At 35.9% G+C, this 21610-nt stretch overlaps 1 protein-coding gene across 2 annotated transcripts in view; it reads right to left on the bottom strand.

Moving 5' to 3' along the window:
- Positions 1 to 1878: 1878 nt before the first annotated feature.
- Syn1 (Syntrophin-like 1) overlaps positions 1879 to 21610 on the bottom strand; it is a 227341-nt gene continuing 207609 nt past the window's right edge. For both annotated transcript variants that reach the window (XM_077419600.1, XM_077419601.1), the window contains exons 6-8: positions 9305 to 9519; positions 7957 to 8174; positions 1879 to 7592 (exon numbers count right to left, since the gene is read on the bottom strand). In XM_077419600.1, coding sequence (XP_077275726.1) covers positions 7500 to 7592; positions 7957 to 8174; positions 9305 to 9519 — 526 coding nt within the window. In that variant the 3' untranslated portion in view covers positions 1879 to 7499. The remainder of the gene's footprint in view (positions 7593 to 7956; positions 8175 to 9304; positions 9520 to 21610) is intronic.

Below are 21610 nucleotides of genomic sequence, written 5' to 3'. Positions count from 1 at the left end.
TTGAGAGTATAGAGGAGATACTTAGAGACACGGATACATACATAAGAATTAATAAAGATCCCACGAGGAAACTCACTAACAGCATACGCGATTTGTTAACAAGATGGAGTAAGTCGGATTTCATCTCGAGATCAACTCACAAACGGATTTTTACTAGTGACGGAGTGCTATCGAGAGCCTATGGCCTCCCGAAGATCCACAAACCAAATTGCCCGTTTCGACTGATAGTTTCGTCCTTGAACAGTCCAACATACGCGTTGGCTGCTTTTCTCCACCGCACAATACATGAAAGCCTCCCGGCCGCTCACAGTCATGTCGCTAATAGCTTCAAATTAGTTGAAAGACTTTCAAAAATACATTTAAGTGACAATTTTGACTAATCTCACTTGATGTAGTCTCGCTTTTTACGAACGTACCGACAGAAATGGTCCTAGACAGCATTTGCGTTAGATGGCACTTAATTTCTAAAAAATGCAAAATTCCAAGATCTGAATTTCTGATAGCGGTGAGATTGGTTCTAAATTCAACTTTTTTCACGTTCAATAGTATTATTTACCAACAAATTTTCGGCTCACCAATGGGCTCTCCTCTTTCTCCCACAGCTGTGGATATAGTTATGCAGGACTTAGAAGCCAGTGCCCTCGCAACATTAAAATACACACCCCCATTTTTTGTGCGATACGTCGACGACATTGCTCTCGCAACTCCTTCTTCCTCACTAGACCACACATTGGAGGTCTTCAACTCCTTCCATTCAAGGCTCCAGTTGACTGTAGAGGTTGGGTAGGGTGGGAGATTGAACTTCTTGGAAATTACAATCATTCGTCGAAACAAGCGGAAAATATTTGATTGGTTTCATAAACCAACGTTTTCGGGCAGATACTTGAATTTCATATCTCAACATCCTGTTTGCCGGAAGAGAGGTACAGTCATAAGTTTAACTGATAGAGTTTTTTTGTTGTCTCACCCATCGTTCCATTCAAAGAATTTAGAATTAGCTGTACAAATTTTACTTAACAACTGCTACCCGCTGGATTTCATTTTTAGAATTTTCCACGAGCGCATTAAGTCTCTCATTAACAGAGTGCGTTCTGAGACAGATAGATCTCCTGAGGTGCAACCTGAAGAGGCGGCGTTCTTTTTCACGATACCGTACATTCCGCACATTAACGACCAATATAGAAACATCTTAAAAAATCACAAGTTGAGGCTATCATATTATAGCCTGAATAAAAAGCATAATTGTATTAAAACACATAAAGACGCCCTTCCGAAATTTGCACATAGCAACGTAGTATATAAGATTAACTGTGGGGACTGTGATGCTTCTTACGTGGGTCAGACCGGTAGGCAACTACAAACCAGAATTAAAGAACATCAGGCCCACATAAGAAGGAACACAACCAGTCGCTTGGTAATCACAGAGCATAGATTAGAGTCTGGTCATGATTTCGAGTGGAATGCGGTGGAAATTTTGGACAGCGAACCATATATCAGTAAACGGTTAATATCTGAAATGATATGTATAAAAAGACAGAAGAATGGTCTGAATATGCAGACGGACACCGAGGATTTACCCGAAAACAATCTCGATGTAATCGAGGGACTTCCAAAAATTTGAGAGCCCCGCGTTTCACGCTTTATTTATTATATTATTGTGAATTTGTATTATACATAGATTACCGTATTACAAGGTCTTTGACTGACATCATCGTTATTTGTTTTGCAACGAATATTCTTATACATCGATCTCTCAACTGGCATTACCGCTATTTGTTTGTCACCGAATTCTTATACATCGATCTTTTAACCTCGAGACAAGCGAAACATATTAGATCGGTCATTACCTCTTGAAACATTGTCGAGACAGTTGCGTCCGTTATCTGTGCGCTGTACCGTTCTACGATCAAGTATTATCTCTCGAAACAATGCCAAGATAACTTGCGTCTGTTGTCTACCGTTTTGTGCGCTATACCGTTCACGATTTCATTGTAAGTAACTTCAGTTTTATATCGATGTGAACCGTAAATCAGTGTGTCGCTCCGTATGTACGCAGGTATCGCGCAACATATAATCAAGTACCAAATGCATCAGCATAGTCCTCCTAGCCTTCCAACTTGGGAGAGACTCAAGGTTGCTTGCCTATGGAGTAGCGCACACACACCGGAATGACCGCATGGAAAAAGGAACGTGCAACGTGCGAGTATACAATATAGCCCAATGACCGCGTTACAATATAGTTTTTAATTTACACGTTTTTAATTTATTGCGCTGAAGATGACCACAAAAAATGGTCGAAACGTTCGCGAATTTTTTATTTTATTTTATGTATTGACGATAAGAAAAATATATATAACTTGCGCCCTATTTACCGCGCCGGCTCTTATTGCCTCTTTTCCTTTAATCGATTTAATCACGAGAGCCTTATAATTTTTAATTCTTTTTAAAATGTACTTTTTAGTGAAAAAATTAATTAAACATTTCAATTGCTTATAACAATTGGAATTTGCAATTTTTTGTAACTTAAACTATTTTTTTTCAAAGATTGCCTTCTTAGCTTTAAAATGGTTTTTTGAATATTTCTCTACGACAAATATAACCAGAGATATTAATTTGTAAAGTAGATGACTTCTTCATTTTTGACGAAAATTGTATTGTTCATAACTTTTGTAAAAAAAATTTTTTGGACAAACAAAAAAATACGTATCTGCTTATTTTATGTATATTTCATGTAAAAAAAAGTTGCAATCGATTTAAAAAATACGAGGTCAAATCTTGTCCGATTTGACGTGGAATTGCCCATATATATATATATATTCTTCAGCGATATAAATAATTTATTTTAAACGAATAAATAAGAGCGATAGGCAGGAGTTGCTTATGCTGATCTCTAGCCTGGTGAAGTATAATATACTTTCGATATGCTATAAAAGTCTGTGAAAAGAAGCCTTCATTCTTACATTCTTTCGTAACACCTTGTGTCAAAGATAACTTCTTAAATGCCTGATTTTCTCGTTTCAATATGATTTAATGATTCCGGAAATCACTGATTGCCGGTAAATCTTCGATTGACTTGACGTATTAAAATTATCGTCTTCCATCACACTTCTTAAAATTAAAGAGATTCTCAATGCCTGGTACTTAAATCAATCAGAGATTCTAAATTTTTTAAATTAAAAGTATATGTATATTTAAATTCGATTCTCACTTTTTTCGATTCGATTCCAGGGCTTTTGATTTTTACGAGAATTTTCATCTTCGAGAAACTAAAGTTGTAAATTCTTGTACATCTTTAATTTATGTATATTCTGAGATTCATATTTCATCTGTAGAGCGTATAAAATCGATGGATCCTCAGATTTCTAGATTTTATACCGTCTAATATATCAAACCCCCACAAGAGTCACTTTAAGATTCATTTAAAAAGTTAAAACTAGATTTACAAACATGTAAAATTTACACATGAGTTCCCAGATTCTAAAAAATCATAATTCTAGACCTTTTGATTATTAGATCCTTCAATCACTTAAAATAAAAGTCCTGGATCCTTGAAAACACTCGCGACCTTTTTATATCCCCATCCTGTCGTATTATATGAATTTTTTAACATTTACATTCTGAGCAGTGATATGAATGATCGTTTAGATATGCTATTGGTTTTCGGAAACAAAAAAATCAGGCTGTACACATCGACGCTTTTTCGCTACCTTAAATTTACTTGCGTTAAAGAATACGAATCGTACAAAACAGCTAGAATAGCCGCCCATTGAATTATCAAGGGACCTTCTATCTCGCGCTTTTTTCTTTTGAAGTTTCGTTTAAATTATATAAATGCCATAACAGTTTAGAATACGATACTTTTGGCGATTTATATTCTATTTTTGTCCAACAATGGTTCTTAAAACTAATAAATGTTATGAATTACACTTAAAACGTTTCGTGTAAAATTAAAAAATCACATGCTATAAAAATAAAATGTTGAAAGAATTTCGTAGAACAATTTTTCGAGGTGTATAATAAATCGTTCTTTTAATTTAACATTGACGTACTAAATTCCCTCGATTTCGCACAACGTATACCTTTTTTTTCAGAAGAAGCACTCATCGACTTTTAGCAGATTATATTTTTCAAATATTACTTTCGTGCTTTCCTTCCACTACAAAATAGAAGTCAATTTATTTTACACAAAGATATGTGGTTCTCGACAAAAACTTGGTAAATTTCGACACCACCGAATTCTCAAGAATTTAAAAACTAGGTTCTTTCTTAATACCGTTCATCGTGATGCGAAGAGACGGAAGATTCTAAGATACAGGTCAATCTCGATTCTCGCCTCTCGCCACGGAACGGCCGAGAGAGGATATTTCCATTTTGTCTGGCGGAAAAGATCGATGGCGATCGCCTCACCGTTCTCGAGTACAATTCCGAGAAAGTATTTTGGCCGCGAGAGGAGAAACGCGCCGGATATTCCAACTTCCGTGAACTCACTTGTGGGGCGCTTTGACTCTGTGTGTGGGCAGGCGGGGGAGAGAGTGACATAAATATCGTCTTACCGAAACGAAACACGTTATCTTGCGAAAAAGTTCTCTCGTCGGAAGATCAAGGAAGTAAACTCTTTAAGTCCTTTCCAGGTGTTTTCCAACTCCATGGTGGTACTTTAGTTTCGTGCGACGCGCACGTGAATTTTTTTCCGAGGAAAAAAATAAGAGCAAAGCTGACCAGAAATTTCTGTGTAAAATTGAAGTATGTAAAACGTGATATTCCCTTTCGTTATATACGGTTACCTGGCCGATTGAGATAAGCTCGTTTTTACACAAAGCCCCAGAGAATCGTCACGAAAATTTTCAAGCAAAATTCGTATTACAAAAACATATTTAAAAATCCGACAAACTGAAAGTGCGCTAATCATAATTTGCTACAATTGAATATCAGCCTCCATTTCGTTATTTTCGCGTTGCAATATACATTTTTGCAAAACTCGTTCGGAATAGTAAAACAAATGTACTATCATTATTATTACCGTTTCCGGTTTCGTTTCGTAACTTAATACTTGAGCGATTTTGAAGGAATGTATTATTTTGCAAGCGTTCGAGGGAAGCGGAAGGTCGAAACACCAATGAGCGGCTCATTGTTTTTTAATAACGGCTGCGTTTTCACCGCGCACAATAGTAAAATCCCATTTTCATTGTTACATTGACAAAAATGTGGCGTTAAATGTCACGGCGGGGGGAGCACTATTAATTTTCAATATTACGATATCCTAACAATAAATTCTATCAATAATGTGGTGTTCAACATTTCGCCATAATACAATATACCACATAATCTTAAATACAATTATACGATTGGTACCTATGTTTACGTCGAATGTATGATACCTGCATGAGAATTAGATTTCGGGACTAGTTCTGGCCACGCCGTAATGCACGGTGAAAACGCGGGCTTTAATTATTACGATTAGCTCCTACTTTTGTAAGGACGTTACACGCTTCGTCTAAACGTCTCAATTATGCGTATGATCAGGGTTATCACAATGTTTAAACGACGAAGAGAAATTTTTAAATTCTATGCAAATATTTTACTTCGCAAAATGGCTGGAGAAATAATGTGGACAAAAATGAGATGTATGACGGTAATTAAAATCGATTGAAAATGAATTATGTCCAAATAACGGACAATTTAATTGAATATTAACTAAATAAAATGTCAATATATCTCAAGTTTGTCAAGTTGTAAAATATCTCGTCCGTACATCATTACATCGTTTGATGAATAATATATTAATGAAAAAGAAAATTAATACATGTAACATAAATTATTAAAATAAAAAATAATATTTAAAATTGCTTATTAAAATATCGTAATTTAATTCAAGTTTGTCGTGATTTAATTAACACAATTGAATTAAAATTAAATCAAAGCATTTATGTAATAAAATTAATCCATGTTATCTCTTGTTATAAAATATTTATTTTGTAAACGTTATTAAATAAAAATGTTAAATAAAAACCAATATTAAAAGATTTAATTTAATGAGACGTAATTTAATTCAACAAACAAAAATTTAATTTAATTACAAATTTAATTTTATGAAACATTTTCTCTCGCGCGCGTATAACAAATAGAAATACTTTTCATCAAAATATCATTTCACGTCATTTCTCGAACTCAAGTTGTACGAATTGCATTTAAAAGCGGAAATATTTTCACGGATCGTAGTCGTCATTTAAACAATCGTGCTAATCTGATTTCCATGCTCGTTACAATCATCGCAATTAAACATCCGACAACGGTTTAATGAATGGTCATCGATAATCTGTCGAATCAGTTCTTTGCGATTACTCTTACTTAAGAGGTTAGGTAAGTAGTTAATTAAATTAGTTACTTAGGCGCGTTGATCAGCGGCGCGGGTGTTTTTCTTCTCACCTCGCCGCTTCTCCGTCCTTGTCACGTATCGTACTTTCTTCGATATCTCGTGGATGGCTTCGTATCGATTATCGTCGAAAATAAAAAAGGAGAAAAAAGACTGTTGTCCAGTTTTTTTTTAACGACCATCTCGAGTCGATTTATTCGCAATCGAGCCTCTCGATGAAGATCCTCAAACGTGGACTGTCAAAATTATAAATGCCCAGTCTTCTTTTCACCTTGCTTATACCTCTTTGACGAAATACTGGAATCCTTGGACCGTGTCCGAGAATTCTACGATGTGTGCAAGTTTGAATCTTTGCATCTTTGTTGAAAAAAGCCAGGCCGTCTTTTTTAATATTTAGGACCTTATATATTGAAATTTGATTTGAATATTGTAAATATTTGAATCTTTGAGAATTCCTGACATATTACGTACTAAAATAAATACTAAAATTTTGAATCGTAAATAATCAAATCAATTCTTGAAGATTCTAAAGTTTCGACCATTGGAATTTTTAAAACTATCCGGAAATCCTAGATTTTAAGGTTTCGCAGATTTGTAAATACTGGATTATTTAAAACTCTTTTCTAAATGTCTAGTATTTTAAGTTTCGAAAAATTTATAAAAAATTAAATATTCATCGTATTGGAACTTTATCGATTTCAAATTTATAGCTTTATCCAGTTATAGAATTCTCGGATCGCTATCCTGCCCGAATTCATTATTCTACTCTCACTCATTCCTAAACTGTTACACTATTTACTCTGTTTCACTTCGAACTCTTTCTTCATCTCTCCGCATTCCAAAGTTTCAAAAACTAGGGAATAGGATGGTGCACGCGATGCGAAACCTTTTGACAATGATAGTCCTTACATTTCTTAATCCATTAGGATGATGTTTCATGGCTCATCAAGTCACGGTTACTGTTATTTCAAAAATTTGTTACTTCAAATCCCCTCGAAGAAAAAGAAATCGACATTTTCTTCCTCACTGTGTGATTCTTTCGAGTTCAATGAAGAAAGACGCTGGTAACAGACCTGGTAGTGTGGGGAGGCAAATCGGGGGCCTCGGTGAAGGCCCCCTCGTGCCCCTATGCACTCAGACCGAGCCGATGTATCTTCGCCGAAAGAAAGTTGTGCAGAACGAACACGATTGGTTTCGGACAGCTCTCCAAATCAAGCTCCTACAATAGAATTAATCGATACTTCTTACTTACTGACCGAAGTACGGCACACGTAAACTTCCGGGTTTTTTTTTTTAAATATCTGCTTTTTAAGTAATCAATTTTAAGTATTTATCGGGGAAAGAGTAAGGAAATAGTTTTTTAAGAACTGAGAATAACCAGCCTTTTTTAGTCACTAACAAAAAAAATAATAATGTAAGTTAAAATAAAAAAATTTACGATTATAACAAACGTTCCTTCATTTTCATAAACTTATCCTCAAATTTACGGTGAATTTACTCCGGAGACATTAAGGAGACATTAAAATTTTCAGTCTTCTCGGTCCTTTTGTGTTCTAAAATCCGTATGTCTATCAAATACTCACAATTTCGCCGTCTTCGCCTCCAAAATCGAGCCACAGAAGACGGGCGCCGTCGTCCGCGGACATTTTCAATTTGTCGAAGGATCTTCTCCAGAGTGGCGTGGGCGGTGAAGCAGGACTTACGCCGTTCCCGGCGGTGCCCCGCGTTCCTGCGGCGTAAAGCGCGAAACCTTCCTCGTGGTTGACAACCAACTGACAGGCTTTGCCTTGCCATGTGCAACCTATAACACACAAAATATCAACGAAATTAAAATAACAGTAAAGAAAGATAAGAATCTATGCAATATCCTATCCTATTTAATTGATTCCATTCAACCTAATATACAATCCAAACGTTTTTTTAAATATTATTTTTATATTTTATCGTTAATATCCCTAACTGCACATGTAGATTCTGAGAATGTTCGGAGAATATTGCAAACGTAGAAAATATTTTACGAAATTAAATATATTCTCAGTACATTTTTTCGTAATATCTATAAGAGATAATAGATACAAATTCTGTTAATATAGGTCAATTTCGTATCTTGTTTATTCTCCTTATGATGTTTATTGTTTCGCCAATTTTTCTTATTTTACTTATAATAATAACACAAATTACAATAATTAAATAATTTAAACTTATACACATTAATCAAAACAAATCTTTTAATAAATTGATTATTCATTTCTTCTGAATAAAAATGTGATTAGATAATTGTAAGAAAATTTTAGTTATAAATTTTATTATTTCATAAACCCGGTTACGTTAAAAATAAATAATAATGAATAAAGGCTATATTTTTTATTTATTTTTAATCATCGTGATCGTAATTAAATATAACTGTATTTAATTTGCATGTAAATTTCTTGCGACACGCTATTTTTTATGAGACAGCCTGTATTTGTACATTTTTCCATTGCGCATTTCTGCCGCATCGGTATATCCACGGTTCTTTATCATCGACGAGTTCGACGCGAGACGCGAATAAAAAGACGCGTATAAAATGGGCGAGGTATTCATCTCGATTTATTATTGCCGTTCGTCGTCTCTGAAAAGAAATTAAAATTCATCGAACCGAACGCGGAAAATGACGAGAGTATAATAGTAGATGTCGACTATCATTCGCCGCTATATAACTAACATCGAAGGAACTCGAGTTCACCATTTCCTCAAGTATTTGACGCTATACGCATTTCCGTCTCTCGTCTATACACAATTTTTAATGTATACTATTTGTCAATTTTATTTTCCGAATTTTCCCCACCTTCTTAAATTAATTTACTGAGAATTACTTCAAATATCTATAAAGAATCAGCCTCTTTTTAAAAATTATTAATGATCAAGTGTAGTTAATATGAGATTACTTACGAACGGTGTATTCCCGTAAGGAATGAGCGGCCGCGTGGCATCCCTGAACGATCGCCCTTGCCCAGGCCGCCAGATCTCTTCGTGTTTCAGCTCGTAAATGATGCGTGACTACCCCGTCCATCGTGCCAACCCGAACCGCGAACGTCGCCCCGTGTTGAGTCGACCCGCTACTGCTGCTCGCTGCTTCATTCTGTCGCGTGGGAGTGGAGACCAGCCTGAAATCATTCAATTCGAGTCGTTTTTAAGCCCACAGATTCTTATGAAAGTCGTTAAACGTGTGTCAATCTTTAAAAATTAATACAAAACTATTGAAGTTCTCCTTCCATTCTCTAAATCTCATACAGTGGTTTCGCCAATATATTAGAATTAGAGTGATTATATATGGATATATAGTCATTCCAAAAGAGAGGGTTGTCACTCTAATTTGTAATTGAGTAAATGCGGAATGCGAGCATTCATAAGGTGAGAGTGAATTTTCCACTCAAATTTTTAGAGCGGCTCTATATAGCGAGATTATATCACGTACTCTTCACTCTTTGATTTTTAGAGAGCGTGCATCTCGCGGTTAGACGCGGTTCTTACATTAGATCGATACCCAAGCATGATAGAATGAAGATTGAAGATTCCGCGGGGGTACAAAAATCACGTGACATCGCACTTAAGGGGCCGTCGGGTAAAAAGCGCCCGACCTTTATATCGAAACGATCGAACGCGCCTTGTAGCGAGTCACGGGTATGGATATGGATTCATTCCCGCGTCGTCCCTTCATCCCTCTCTCTTTCCCAGCGGGTAGGTAAATTACCTCGTCATCCGGCTCGCCTCGCTCGTAAAATCGTCGCGGCTTTATTGCATGTGGGACGAAGCTGCAGTGCTCACCTGACACGGGTTCGGCCACGTATGCACCCCCCCCCCGGTACCCTCCCCCCACGAATCCATTCCCTCCCACCAATCTGCCCGCTGACGAATGGTCCTGACGTTCGCGAGCCCGTGCGCTAGATTTATAGATTTTTCCGAGGGACGCTGGCGAGCTCGAAAAAAAAAGAGGAAAAACAAGAAGTGATAGAAAGAACACCCTATACGCAATAGAGGACAGAACGGAGGCAAAAAAATAGTACACTTGGACCGGAAAAAATGCCCGTGGCCCTCGGCATTGTTCGACATGCCTAACGGTCGCCGCCGCCGGGGCCTTTTTCGCTCCGATGTTATAATGATTGCCCACTGGCATCGAGATGTAGTCGAATTTCCGTGACAAAGCAGAGCATCTAGATTGTTCAAATTATACTGCTCAGAGCATTTAAAGAGATGTAGGAGGTAAAAGAAACATTAATTTATCATGCAGCAATTATGCGGCTGAAATATATACATATATTGTTTCTGAATTTGGGGAACAGAAATATTGTTTAAACATCCGATATCTGAATCTGAATGACATTTAAGAAAATAAATCTTTGAAATATTTAATCATCTTTAGATCATCTTTATCTTTAAACTTCAAATCTATCCTTTAAGCATTTGTCTCGCGTTGGAAATAATGTATCCGTATATCCATTATCTGGTCCAAACACAGATCTTAACGTCGCTAGATCCTTGATTATTGGCTGAGGTTCGAGAAATAATTTGAGTTCTCCCGGCGCAATGGATATTCATTGGCATTATCGCGAGGAGCGCTTCGGCGGGACAGTAGAAAAAAAATAAAGCAACGGCAAAAAGCAAAGCGCGACTGGAGAAAATTCCGATAAGCGCGGGAGGAAGTTGGAGAGACAGCCGCAAACGGTAAATAAAAGCGTTAAACGAGAATGGATGTTCGTCGGCGGTCGTAATCCGACGAAAAAGCCCGCAGGAAGAAAAGAAAGTTTCCCCGGGGATAGCCGAATCACTTCCGGTTTGTCTCGCAGTAAAACTTCCTTAAGTCGGCCATTTCGCGTTCTCGCTCGCGTCGGGCCCGATACACCACAGGCCCCGTCGACCGGAAATAAAACTTCCCGACATGTTCCGCTCTTTTCACGTGTCTTTCAGCTTCTTCGTTTCTTTCGCCCCGCATCGAATGGAAACTTCAAGAAAACGATGTCTGAATGTTTGATGACGGAAGAAAAAGATGATTAATAGCGACAACCCGAAACTCGAAGAAAAATTTCTTCCCCCCGTGCGATATATTGATTAAATTTTCTATTTGATGAAAAAAAACGTGGACGATCATTATGTATCGAAAATTTTAATAAATTCCAGCATTAAGATATTATAACGTATATAAAAATGCACGGTTAAAGGTTTTAATAAAAATTTTATAATTATATTAAATAAAGGCAAATGGATGGTCGGATATTGAATATGTTAATCAAATATACTAAATAGTTAAATATTAACCCAGTATATGGAGTAACATCGTAAATAAATTTGTTCTATTGTGCATAATTTATTATTATCTGTATTGCTTTATTATTGACCAAACACGCGCGATACGCATGTTTAATCGGCAATGTAAATAACATTGACTTGTTAGTGAAACAAACACGCAATTATAAACAATTCCCTATAATTTCTTCCTCCGATAACATTAAATAGGAAACCATCTTCGATATATTTTTATCTTATCTTAGGAGGTTCGATGGCTATACAACAAAATGCAAAGAGTTTCATGAAATTTTAATATGTTGTTCTGGAATGCAAAATACATAGAATTATGTGAATTTTTTAAGAATTTTTCACCGTCCCGTTTTAAAAAAAATCTACTTCAAAAACTTAAAAAGTACAATTTTTTTGGATTAGATTTTTTTCAAAACGGGACGGTAAAAAATTCCCAAAAAATTCACATAATTCTATTTTGCATTTCAAAACAACATATTAAAATTTCATGAAACTGGCTGCATTTTTAACATAGGTTTTTATGGGAAATGATATATTGCATATACCTTCAGAATAAAATAAGTGCAAGAAAAAATGCAAATGATAAGGAAAGAAAAATATGCACATGTAACTTAATAATTTACAAATAAATGAGCAAAAGAAGGTTACCGCACATTTCGTAGAAAAATTAATTATTAAAGCATAAATTGCTTGATTTTTCGTCTGCTAGACTGCCACGGTCGTGAACGACGTGAACAGCAGCACGCATTAATACGCACGCGGCGACCAATCGGAGCAATCCCCTTCATTCCCACTACTTCAAACGCTAGTGCGCTGTTTCCAGAATCCCCGCGTCCCACTACTCCCTCCGATGAAGCCATCGAACCTCCTTAATATAAATGACATCAATTTATCCGCCTCGACAGTGGAAAGTGCGGGAACAAGCAGCCTTCTTACCTCGTTATACAGTATCTTTGTTCAAGGGAAAAAAATGATATTCGAAATGTCCCCTATATATCCCGTATATATATAACGGACACGATAAAAACAGAGGCGCGGGCTCGTAATCTGCCACGAACGATCGATGCGCGTTTCCCTCTAGTCTTTTTCACTTAAAATTTAAACGAGGCTTAGCTGGATCACCGATCATTCAAACAGCGTGTGACTGCCTGACACCACATTTAAGCCGCTCGAAAACGCCCGGGCTCATCGATAAAAATGAAGCTGACGTTAATTAACAACAGCGATGCGCGGGAAAGTTTAACGCGATATAAAATAATGCAATGAGACATTTTCGGCGTTACGCAATACATAACTTTCGCTCGGGGCGCTTTATTTTTCCACGTATTTGCAAGGGGCAGTCTTTGTGGCAGTAATAGTTTATACATATATATATATATATATATATATTATAATAAATTGTATACAATTTTAAACGTATGACAGAAGATTGATGTAACATTTTGCATATTATTTCACAGATTTAGAGATAAATTTTCTTTTAGCGTAGTTTTTGAAACTTTAACATTTTCAGTATTATTTTGATAATAATATGCATAAAATAAAGCTTTAGATTATTTAAAATACAACAGAGAAATTTTAACTATAAAGAATAATACGTCCTCTTTTCTATTTGCAAACTTAATTATATGCGCTACTTGAATTTCTTACAAATAATTGATCAAAATCGACTTATAAAAGAATATATTTCTAAAGCTTGATGCTGACTTTACGAAGCACTGTGTATAAAAAAAATACATTCAAAGAGACAGAAAACAGAAATATTCCTGGGAAAGACTCAAATGGAAGAAAAGAAAAACATTCTGACTGAAAAGAATAGATAAGTTTATACTTAAAAAATCTCTGCTTTTCTTACAGTTTTAAAGATTAAAGTTAAAATATAGTTATTAAAACGTATTATTTATATATTTCTTAAATCAAAATGGTTATAACATTTCGCTAATTTTTAAACTTGACAAATAATTTTGATTATATCTATACATTTTATCATATATATCTACTTATTTTTATTCCAATTTAGAATTCAAGAAACTGGATATAAGGATTTTATAGATTAATCGATAATAATAAAATTTATACCTATATTTATTAAAATTAGCATTAAAACTTATTATTAATAGCTATTAGTAAGTTTTGTCATTACACTTAAGGCCGTCCTCTACCTTCTCGGGTCGAAAAAATATATTTTTTTTTTTCATAAATCACATCTACAACATGTGTAGAAAATGTGTGCCAAAGGATTTTTCGATATTCGAAGTGGTTCACAAGTTACGGCCCTGGAACGGAGCAGGTATACAGAGCGCGCGCCGGGCTGCTCCGAAAGCCAAGCAGATGTTTTCGAATATTGACTGAGACGCCGTGAAGCGTCGGTTAGTTCAGTTTTGCTGTGGCAGTTGCGAAGCGTGTACTGGATTTATCCAAAGAAGAATTGTTAAGCAGATGCCTGGGAGCGGAAACTCAAAATAATAACGAGTCGCTCAATTCGTTAATTTGGACTTTTGCTCCGAAGCACCTCCATTCTGGGCCAAAAGTGGTTGAAATCGCCACGTTTCTCGCTGCCACAATCTTTAACGAAGGATTCAAATCTATCCTGAAGATCTTGGAAACCATGGGAGTGAAAATCGGCCCACAAGCTAACGGATATGTTCAGCAGCGTGATAGCTCTCGGATCGACCGTTCAGAAAGGCGCACGAGTGACGTTGTGAAGCAGGCCCGAATCGCGAAAAGAGAAGATGGAGCAGCTCTGCGTGACTTCCAAGAAGAAGAGGAAGGCCTATTGTATGGTCCAGGCATAGCAGATTGACGGTGAGATGAAACTTTCAGTATAAATCACATGCGCAAACTTTCAAACGCGTTTTTCTCGAAACACCATTTTTCGAAACGGTGACCACGATATTTCAGAAACTACTGCACAGATCTTGTTGAAATTTATACAGCATCTTTAATATGTTATAAGCCAGCGATTGAACTAGGATTATCGTGATTGCTTCGATAGTTTTTTTTTCTACGAGCGAAAAACTTGATAAAAAATGAGTAAAAATAGAATGTAATTTTCAAAAGTGTATAAGAAAGTCAATTTTTGTAATTTACAATTCACTCTAGTTCAATCGCTAGTCTTAAATATGAAGATTAAAACGCCGTTTGGTTTTTTGATTTCAGATAAGCAGAACAGCCGCAATCTTGGTCACCGTCAAGCCCCTCTTTTACTTGATGTCTTCCTGTCGGCCACTATAACTTTTATTTTATTATATATTTTGACTTTAAAAAATTTGTAAAGCTTATTTAAATGTTCATCAAGATTATGCAAAAACAATGAGATTGATTATTTTGATGGTTTGCCCGTAAAAAATTATTGAAAAAGCCGTAAAAAAACAGCCGAGAAGGTAGAGGACGGCCTTAATATTAAAATTGAAATAATAGTCAAAATAAAATATTGATTATTTCAATACTCATTACTTCAATCAAAAATTAAGCGAATTTTGTACCAACTTTTACAATGCATATATATACATAAAAATATAACCAAAATATCGTTCACGTAAAAAAATAGCAGCGTTCGGTGACGAGAAATAGCGCGGAATATTAAATCCCGGAAAATCTGCGATAAAATCCGATTAAGACGCGCGAGATCTCGTAATCGACGAGATGACGAGTATCGACTTTCGGCACGATCCCATTAGTTCAGTCGCAGCGACTATATTTGCCGATCATCCGGCGTCGAAATTCACTATGAATTATCAATAATTCGATTCGTGTCATCGCGCAACACTAGCATTTATATCCTTCACATTTACCTCTATTACGGATTATATACGCAATTTATCCTCGCGCGCGATTGTAAATCGAGATCAATCGACAAAATTATGCAGGATTCAAGGATATATGATAACAGCGAGATAATGCCAATTATGAGATAAATATAGGTATATTTTCTTGATATTCTTCTCATATTTTTAGTTAAACTATATTTAGTATTATTTTTGTATATGTATAAAATATTCAAAAAATGTTCAAAAAAACTAATTCTTATCGACATTTTGCTAGCATCACATCCATTTGAAACACGTTACGCAACTGAAATCAATACATATATATAGATATATGTATACATATATATATATATGTATAATATAGAGATCAATATAAGAAGCCGTCTTACGTGTCTCGAACGAGGCCGAAGGGCCAATCGGGGAATAAGGACGAAGAGAGACGAAGGGATGATGGTTGCGGGATAGGGGGGAAGGTATGCGCCGCGGGCAAAATCCTGAACTCGTTCCGAATATCGTACCTCGATTGCACGCGCGATCGGAAACTGTCGCGCGCGACGACACCTTCGATAATTAATGTCTACCCCGGAGGATTTAATTGATCCAGTTCACCGTTCGATTATCGGGACCCCATCTTTCATATCCTGTCCTACCGCCCTTCTACCCCGCGGCCTCACCCTACCCCTTTTTCAGCCGCTCTTATCTGGCCCTTATCCGCCTAGCCGACTCTATCTCTATGGCCTTTAATTTACTACGGCATCAGACAATTATGAATCTTATTAAGCCGACGCGAAAAGCACGGTAAAGACATATTACGTTTAAGAATGTAGACATTCTAAAGACGCAGGATAAAAGAAATCTTTTGATATGTAATAATACAAGAAGTAATATACTATGTACTTAAAAATTAATTATTATACAAAATTACGCGCACATATACTCACGTACAAAAAACAAACACATCACACAGATAATCCAACATAAAAAATTTGTTTAAACGATTGAGTTCCAATATTTAAATATGCAGACAAAAACAAACATAATTTTAAAAATAATAATAGTAATAATTTTTATAGATTACTTTTAAATAATAATTCATATTTTAATATAAATTTTCGTATTTACAAATATTTTGTATTATTAATATTTTATATAAATTGTATTTTCGTATTTCTTATATAAATTATGATTAAAATTTAATTCACTCAAACTCAACATATTTCATGTGTCTGAAAACAAACTGTAAAATAAACGAAAGCATCAGAAGCAAATAATAAATGATAAATGCTTAAATAAATTAAAAATCAATTCGCTGTTAGTGGATTTTCTTTGCAGCGAGAGTTCTGTGACGCGGAAGATTCGATGAGTTATACGAACGCTAGAAAATATTTCTCTCTGCGGAATGTCCGTCGCTTCTTTTTTTTCAACGTTCGTTTTCCCTGCTCTTTGAACCGGCTTTTCTTCCGGCTGCCGTGGAAAGGCGACCGTTTGTCACCGGACATCGTGAAGAGGAGAAACTGGAGAGAATGTTGGGAAAAAACAGAATTTGTGTGCCAGAGAGAGAGAGAGAGAGAGAGAGAGAGAGAGAGAGAGAGAGAGAGAGAGAAAGAGAGAGAGAGAGAACGGGGGGGAGGGAAGAGTTGAAAAAGAAAATCGGAAAGAGAAAGATGGAAAACGGACGTTGAAAGAAAAAGTGACAGAGAAATTATGTTGGATTATATTAGAATAGATTTATATTTCGTCTTTCAGAGAGATGAAAATTATATAATAACAATTTAAAAAATACATTATGAGCAACAAATATTTATAAGAAGACTACGTGCGATAGCACAGCATAAAAGCCGCAATAAAATAAAAAAGTTGTGAATAAAACATTATTAATATAAATAAAAATAATAAAATTAGAGTGTATGAAAGATTGAGGATTGCATAGAAATTAAAGAATCGCTGGATATAAAAATCTGAAAGATTCAACGATCCCTAGATCAAGAATTTAAAAGGTTTCAACAGAGAACAATCTCTGCGAATGTGAAAAGGATGAAGAAACGGGCACAATGTGAATCCGCAAATGGAACAAAACGCTTTTCGCCTTTACTCTAAAAATTTTTACTTTTATTGAGAGAGAAAAACAAGGAATATCAAAGCTTGCCAACTTTCTATCCGGGACGGCGTATCGTGGAGTCTCTTATGCGTATCTGCTTCAGAAGTCCTACATTTGTAAATAATGCAAATTACTTTGTTCTGGAAGCCACCATTTTCTTAAAATTGTATTATTATAAAGAAATGGTATTTACTATTTATTGTACAATTTAACTTACCAACATTTTAGTAACTTTATTTTTCATCATTAATTGTCTTAAGTTTTAAGATTAAAGCTGAAAAAATTTTTCGTAATAGACTTGTAATATTGTAGTATTGTAAATAATATAGTATAGATATAGAGTAGTATTATAATATTACAGATAATTGTTATAGTATTATAGATAGACTTGTAATATTGTAATATTATATAGATAACATTTTCAATCTTTGAGAAAGATATTACAGCGGCCATTAAATTACTGGTCAAATAATATATCAGCGAATTAATAAGCAATGCAACATCTCATCTCCAGCCTCGATCAGAAATTCTGTTTACCTGCAATTTCCATAATTACGGCCGGACTGGGGGGGGGAGCAAAAAACACCGCAGGGATGTCCTTCCGCGGCAGTTAAGTGAAGAATTAAAAATGAGAATAGTGGGTGTCATTCTTTGTAGCAGCTAATTAGATCTGAATTACTCAGCGATGAGAAAAGATGGAGAAAACGGGGCAGAAGAAAATTAAAAATTATATATCTAGGTAGTTTAAGAGTTGAATGCACAGCACTCCTTGCATCGTCAGGTATTCCTTTGGTCGTCCGCTCATCAAGCTCGTCGACGGAAAACTTTTAGAGCTAATTGATTTCCCGCTGAAGCGCCTGCATGTTGAATCACCTCGCAACAATCGAGCACTTAGCGGCAAATGGTGCCGCCGATCCGCTTCGCCGATCTTCTTAAACTATTCACGAAGAAGGTTAGAAATAAGGATATTGGATTAGAATAAAAGTGCATAGTTTGTAATTATGAAAAACCGGCTTGCTTGGGAGATCTTGTTAGGGTCAATATATCTCAACGTATATACCTTGCGCTGTTTTCTGTGAAGCTCGAACGATTGACAGGAAACAAAGAAATAAAAAAGTGCTCTATTAACATTAAAATAACGAAATACTTAATTTTTTTATAACAAAAAAAGGCCCTACAATTTTATTTTTAAATCTAATGTTTCATACAAGCGCACGCACTTTTGCTTAATTTAAAGAGTGTCGCGGTGTGACTGCCTTTTGTCCCGTATGCGCGTGTAATACAACCTGCAGTTCCGGTGATACAACCACATACTATCTGAGCACGATAGATACCATAAATCTGCAGTGGGGCGCGAAAAAAAATGACAGTGGTTTGAAAATTCCTGTTGAGCTGCGGGGCTAATCCGAATTGATGGTCACGCAGCACACCCTACCGATAATAAATAAACGCATATGCCGTGAAGATAAAAAAAAAAGATCTTTTCATACATACGGTATATAAACAGCGAATGTTGAAACTTGTAAATGTCCAAATGTACCCGCCGTAGAACACGACGGATGTATGTGACACGTGTATCGGGTAATAAATGTAGGTATACATTACATTGCGTGACATGACACTAAGCCAGAAAGATTGAAAAATGCACCTGTACATAATAAATTCTATAATTAATTGTCTTTGGATTACTGAGCATAAAATTGTGACACAATCGAAAATTAATTCTACGATCCCCCCTCCCCCAATTTGTTATTAATCTGCATTCCTTATAAAAAAGAAATCGTATCACAATGCAGATAGTAAAAAGTTAAAAAAATATCAGAAGAAAAGAAAGCTTGCTTCTCTGATTAATAAAAAGGCTAAATATACTTGTCCAAAATACTGAACAAAAAATCAGATGAAACTCCCTTTCAATACGATATCTATCAATTACAGGATCCACCTTCGAGAAAAATTTCGAATCAAATCTTGCCACATCCTGTATCGATCCGTCCGTGTGTATTACCCTGTAGACATTTATTTCGCGGGGCTTTTCGGATTTGACGGATTAGAGCTGAGCTTCTTCTGGAAGATATTAATGCAGGCCGGGGAAAGGAGGGAAGGAGGAAAAAAAGCGAGCGAGGATGAGACGGAGGGTAGAGAAGAGGGACTAAGCGTAAAAATTGCAGATAGATAAGGGTGCTAAGGGCGCCATTCGTCTACCTCGCGGCTGACAGGCACGATAAAGTTTCTTTTACACTGAACTAACACTGGCTTAACGCACTCTTCTCCCCAGGACGAGCCAGTTCGGGTAAGAATAACGCGGAAAAGACACGTCCTCGGCAAGTCCTAAACGCGACTTATTCTTCGCCACTTACAGCTTATCAATCAAATATTGTTGGCAAGTCGTTTAAAAGTCTACAATATAAAGCGCAACAAGCAAGAATATCAAGTAAATAGAAACGTTCAGAATCGTTCGGTTTTTGGTGAACCAAAATTTCTATTTACTTCATATACTTGCCTGTTGCTTTCTACCGTAGACATTTAATTAATCTGCTTCAATATTTGATTGATATTATACACAATATGACGTAGACAATTAATGTAGATGTCAGACATAAGAATTTTCCCCAAAAATCTGTAAATGATTATTGATTTGGCAGACTTAAAAAATTATTCTAACTTTAGTTAATTAAAATATCTCTTTATGTGTCTTTAAACATAAATACACTCACATATATCATACTTCTCATCAATTCTAACTCGATCTTTAACTTCTATGTTACTCTTTATCTGCTGTGTGATAAATTGCTTTCTATGTTTCACTGTGTTATAAGTTTAACATCGTTTATTACGGGTCTTATATAATTGAGAACGCGATCACTATGAAAAGAAAACATTCATTAAATTGCTAAAAGAGAGCTCCAAATAAGCATATAATGGGAAAGTTGAAAGAGGATAAGATGCAACGGCAACGTGAAGCAAGGAATTTCTGATTCGCAGTTAATTAATAGCAAGCGATTAATCGTTAGAACCTGGCAACCTTGTCAAACAAACCGTCGAGCGGAGCACGTATGTGATCCACAAATACGAGCGCGGAAAGAAAAATACGAGATACGCGTGGGATATAATACGAGGAGGTTGTCACACGAATGAGATAAAAGAAAGAGGAGAGTACCCGGGGCCGAGTGCTTTTATTATCTTTCCGATCTCATAAAGTGTACGAGCTTAAGAAAATGTTGTAAAAGGAAAACAAAGTTTTCTCTTTATCTATATATGTCGTAAGTAATCATTTTCATGTGTAACTGCGATGTAAATCGAGATTTCAAAGTGTAAAAAATCACGACGGTTCTATGCAAGAAAGAACAAACTCGAGGATTTAAAAGATATAAAATATTCTGTAATTAAAATGACTTAAAAAAACACTGAGAGAAAAAAATAGTTGCAGTTACTACAAGTTCACTAGAATTTTTACTTATTTTCGGTGCCAACTACATTGTCATAGTTGTCATATTAGGTTTAACATGCATTTATTCAACCACGTACATGGTTTTATATACCATAACCTGTGATCTATGTGTAGTAAAAAAGTCTACAAATATAATAATATAAATATAATAAAAATAATAGGTTATTTTTACTAATGCCTATTATAGTAACAATAATTCTAAAAATAAAAATCCCAACTATAATTATTTCACTATATATGCAATTATAGTCGCAAAATACTAAACACTTTTTTCTCAGTGCAATCAATCAATCAATCTATAGTGAAACCATATTGAAATGTTCCAAAAGTGAATGAGCGCTCCCTCTCTCTTTCTCTCTCGAAATAAGCCAGCACGGCGGCGCGGCGGTGGCGGCTTGCGGTGTGCTTCGTGATCCGAGAAGATTGCACGGTCACGGTCCTTAAGTTTCGTAGGCGTCGTGCCGGGCCGTTAATTACGATCACCCGCTCGGTTAATCACCGCGTCGGACGCGGCGACAGTTTAAATGGCGAGCGACGGCGCGCGCCGTGTAAGCAAGACCGCGAAGCGAAGTTCTGTGGATGTAAATAATGAAGCGCCGCGTTTCCTCGCGGATTAATGGACGCGG

Source organism: Temnothorax americanus, unplaced genomic scaffold (genome assembly GCF_048541705.1).
Source record: "Temnothorax americanus isolate GAGA-0224 unplaced genomic scaffold, ASM4854170v1 Scaffold57, whole genome shotgun sequence".
In the NCBI taxonomy this organism is placed as follows: Eukaryota; Metazoa; Arthropoda; class Insecta; order Hymenoptera; family Formicidae; genus Temnothorax; species Temnothorax americanus.
The sequence above is the reverse complement of the archived record's forward strand: the minus strand, read 5'-3'. Positions and strand labels throughout refer to the sequence as shown.